The 5,000-nt window shown below is 41.2% G+C and overlaps 1 protein-coding gene across 1 annotated transcript in view; it reads left to right on the forward strand.

The window, feature by feature from the left end:
* The window catches only part of LOC143296012 (usherin-like), a 168,276-nt gene that overhangs the window by 98,251 nt on the left and 65,025 nt on the right, over positions 1-5,000 (forward strand). Inside the window, exon 42 of the mRNA XM_076607750.1 lies at positions 2,087-2,226. Coding sequence (XP_076463865.1) covers positions 2,087-2,226 — 140 coding nt within the window. The remainder of the gene's footprint in view (positions 1-2,086; positions 2,227-5,000) is intronic.

Below are 5,000 nucleotides of genomic sequence, written 5' to 3' on the forward strand. Positions count from 1 at the left end.
TATGTGTGTGTGTGTGTGTGCGTGCGTGCATGAGTGTGTGTGTGCTTGTGTATGTGCATGTGTGTGTGTGTGTGTGGTATGCTGTGCAGGCATCTGTTAGTTCCTTGTTGTTTCCTGTCTGTGTGTGAGTGAGTGTGGACAGTGGCGCCTTGAACACACTTAGTGTAGCTTTTTTATGTTCCCCTATACAAACCAAATTCATCTTGTTTCGTTTCTAGTGCTTTGAAGCACGGTGAAACACTTTTTTTTTCTCTGAATTGTCACATAGTACCTCATCACTAAGCAGTGAGTGTGTTTTGAAAAACTGAAAGAAATTTGCGTTTTACAAACTCCATGAAGTACTTGGCTTTACTTGTGCTTCTGTTTATTTGAAACAGTCATCATTGATTCTTCCCTCCATCTACGCTGATTCCCCCAAATCCACTGTACAACTCCCCTCACCTCTACCCTGTTTCCCCCCAAATCCACTGTACAACTCCCCTCACCTCCTCTACCCTGTTTCCCCCAAATCCACTGTACAACTCCCCTCACCTCTACCCTGATTCCCCAAAATCCACTGTACAACTCCCCTCACCTCTACCCTGATTCCCCCCAAATCCACTGTACAACTCCCCTCACCTCTACCCTGATTCCCCCCAAATCCACTGTACAACTCCCCTCACCTCTACCCTGTTTCCCCCAAATCCACTGTACAACTCCCCTCACCTTCTCTACCCTGTTTCCCCCAGATCCACTGTACAACTCCCCTCACCTCTACCCTGTTTCCCCCAAATCCACTGTACAACTCCCCTCACCTTCTCTACCCTGTTTCCCCCAAATCCACTGTACAACTCCCCTCGCCTCTACCCTGATTCCCCCCAAATCCACTGTACAACTCCCCTCACCTCCTCTACCCTGTTTCCCCCAAATCCACTGTCCAACTCCCCTCACCTTCTCTACCCTGTTTCCCCCAAATCCACTGTACAACTCCCCTCACCTCTACCCTGTTTCCCCCAAATCCACTGTACAACTCCCCTCACCTCCTCTACCCTGTTTCCCCCAAATCCACTGTCCAACTCCCTCACCTCTACCCTGTTTCCCCCAAATCCACTGTACAACTCCCCTCACCTCCTCTACCCTGTTTCCCCCAAATCCACTGTACAACTCCCCTCACCTCTACCCTGTTTCCCCCAAATCCACTGTACAACTCCCCTCACCTCCTCTACCCTGTTTCCCCCAAATCCACTGTACAACTCCCCTCACCTCTACCCTGTTTCCCCCAAATCCACTGTACAACTCCCCTCACCTCTACCCTGTTTCCCCCAAATCCACTGTACAACTCCCCTCAACTCTACCCTGTTTCCCCCAAATCCACTGTACAGCTCCCATCAACTCTACCTTTTTATATTGATTTAATCCTAAATAACAGCATTCAAAAGTGGAAACAAACAAATACTTTAACTAGATTTCTACAGTGACCAGTGATGTGTGATGGGACATTGAGCAAATTTCTTCTCCTCACCCCACCTTTCTGTGCTGAGCCCTAACCACAGTGGATATGAATTCACTAACCTGATGGCCTTGAAAAGCTTTTGGGCCTTTAACCTTTTAGTGGCCTTTAACCTTTAAGTTATTTAACGGCATCTCTAAGCAGTGAGCATGGAATGAAAAACTAATCCGCGTGTGTGTGGTGGGTGGGGGGTGGGTGGGTGCGGGTGTGTGCTGATTATCTGGTTGCGGTTTTCCGCAATTTATCTTTATTCTTATCTATCTGTCTATTATAATCAGTGTGCAGTATAGTAGGCTATGTTTATAATTATATTCAAATAATGTTTCTTAATTCTTTCTGTTTTTACATTAAGAATTCTAGTTATTACCTGCAGTGTGTGAATGTATGTATGAAACGGTGTATGTGATATTTTTTTTACATTTGTATCTTCATAATATTCGTAAAAACTGCTGTTGACTTTTACAGTTATGGTCCCCATGTTGTTTACTTGTCTGTGTTGTGATAATGCACCTGACCAAATTTCTCCAGTTGGAGATAATAAAGTTATTCTTATCTTATCTTATCTTATCTTATCTTGAGACATTTTTCATTTTACAGTGAGTTTGGTGCCACCACCACGCTGACCTACAGCAAGAAAGGGTTGCTGCCTTTTACCTCCTACCAGTTCCGTGTGGTGGCCTCCAACAGTAAAGGCTCAACCCCCTCCACCTGGGTGGCCAACAGTACCTTGCAGGACAGTGAGTGTCATGTCATTGCAGCCCTCCCCTCCCTTTTTGACTCACTTGTGTGAACAAAGCGAGTCTATGTTTTAACCCGGTGTTCAGTTGTCTGTGTGTGTGTGTGTATGTGTGTGTGTGTGTGTGTGTGTGTGTGTGTGTGTGTGTGTGTGTCCATGGTAAACTTTAACATTGACATTTTCTCTGCAAATACTTTGTCAGTTGACACCAAATTAGGCCTAAAAATAGGAAAAATTCAGTTCTTTCCAGTCATCTTCTTTAAAACAATATTGCACCTCTGGGATGGGCACAAAAAATAAAAAGGAAGCCTAATTATATGCAAACTGCATTTACTGTTATATTTATATTTTTTGTATTCTCTAAACTTGGCACTTTGATCTGATATTCTGACCCAACAACAAGAGCAGTCATTATTATCATTTTCTGTTTAAACAGGAACTTCTTTTGCTAAGCATGGAAGTTATATTTATTTTGCAAATGTTTTGGTGCAGATAGTAAAAAAGGGAAATTACTCTGTAATTAATGCTAGGGGACTTAATTCGAATCTGGTTAAGACTTTTTTTTTTTTTTTAACACGAAGCTTTATAATAACAAATACAGAACACATTTTAACGATTAGATTTTTTGTTATAAAGTGTATCACAAGTGAGTCTTGAAGGCCTTGCCTCTCTTGTGAGTCTTGAAGGCCTTGCCTCTCTTGTTCTTTCTGCCCTATCATGGGCACCTTTCAGTGGTGTTACTCCCATGTCGCTCATTCTGAGTGACCCATACACGGCCACACCCACGTTCGTCTTGTCTCAGTCCCAGTAATCCGCGTGTGTGGGGTGGGTGAGGGCGGGGGTGTGTGTGCGGGTGTGTGCTGATTATCTGGTTGCAGTTTTCTGCAATTTATCTTTATTCTTATCTTATCTGTCTATTATAATCAATGTGCAGTATAGTAGGCTATGTTTATAATTATATTCAAATAATGTTTCTTAATTCTTTCTGTTTTTACATTAAGAATACTAGTTATTACCTGCAGTGTGTGGATGTATGTATGAAACGGTGTATGTGATATATATATATATTTTTTACATTTGTATCTTCGTAATATTCGTAAAAGCTGTTGTTGACTTTTACAGTTATGGTCCCCATGTTGTTTACTTGTCTATGTTGTGATAATGCACCTGACCAAATTTCTCCAGGTGGAGATAATAAAGTTATTATCTTATCGTATCAGTGTTGGCAGTCCACAGGGAACAATCAGTGTTATGTCACCTGGGGGCCACACCCCAGTGGAGACCATGCACTGCTGCTGAGTCACTTCACACCTCCCTCCTTCCTCGGTCTTCTGTCCTGTCCCCCGTTTCTCCAGCTTTAACTCACTGAGTCCTGCGCCCGAGCAGCGCTACGGTGTTAACATTTGTTTCATAAAAACGGTGTCCATGTTCCTACACATGCATAAACTGCAAGCACGGGGAACTGCCTTCTACAGTATGTCCGGCTGTGTCAACATGTGTCAGTTTGGAGGAAAAAACGGTTGCCTTCAGAATACTTTGTGCATTTTTCCACACCGGTATGGCAGGAGAGTCTGCTGGGGCTGTGAACTCCGGAGGATTGAAAGGGTTAAGGCCAGACATGGTAGTGAAATTTTGACCAGAATCATGATTTTTTGTGATTTTCGTTTTTTCGCATAATTTGCTTCTTCAACATCTAATCTTTATAGTCCGTTTCACCTGGGTACTATATTCACTTAAATAAAGCTTCAAACAGCATCAACATGTATGATTTCTTGTGAGTACAAGCACATCTCTTTCTTTTCCTGTTTTCTCAGTTTTGTGTTTTGTCCTCGTAATACCATTTTTCAAAATGCTAATGCTCAAAAACTTTAAAAGATAGCATGTTCAGACTTAGTACTTTCTTTCTTTATGTATTCATCTTTGTTACAGTGCGGTGGTTTGTATAGTACTAGTAAAAGAATGAATATACACTCATTTAAAAAAAATTATGTCAAGGAATTTATATACATTTCAACAAAAAAATAATAATAAATGTATTTATTCAAATTCCAAAATACTACTGCACTATAATAAAGAACAAATATAGATAAATCAAATAAAACAAACAGAAATAACATATCTATAAAGGTACCGAAGTTCTAAGCTTTTAATTTTTTTGTTTGTCAGCCATTTTGGATTGATTTCCATGGAAATCGTCACAACAAATTGCACAAAATGACCTTTTTAGACATATTTAGTCCAATATCTTTGCATACCATGTCACAGAAAGCCATAAACTTCAAGTTTATTTCATACGTTTTTGTACTACCGTGTCTGGCCTTAATTAATGGTGGCAGTGATGAAGTATTTACACAGCAGTTAACTCTCTCCATACGAACGGCGAAAGAGATGACGTTAACAGCGTTTCACCCCAGTTACCATCATCAAAATATTGCAAGCGGAAGGCTCTTATACTGAAGAGGTGAATGTTGACAAAGAATACCACAATTCTGACAACGGAAGCTAAAGGTTGGGTCATTCACACACCCACTGGACATCCGAGGGGTCTGTGTAGAGGAGAAGAGAGGACTGGCCGTACTGAGTGAGTTAATCTTGTTCAAAGACATACCACAGCACTCACATGCAGCAGTCTGATTCAGAGGGATGAGAGACAAAGTTTATTAACAGAAAGCTGGAGAAACTGTAGACCTTTTTTTTTTTTTTATTTTGGTTGATCCGGTTTTTTTGGGGTGGGGGACCTTTTTTTTTTTTTTTTTTTTTTTTTCAGAAATACCT

This window comes from Babylonia areolata, chromosome 21 (assembly GCF_041734735.1).
Source record: "Babylonia areolata isolate BAREFJ2019XMU chromosome 21, ASM4173473v1, whole genome shotgun sequence".
NCBI classification, from domain to species: Eukaryota; Metazoa; Mollusca; class Gastropoda; order Neogastropoda; family Buccinidae; genus Babylonia; species Babylonia areolata.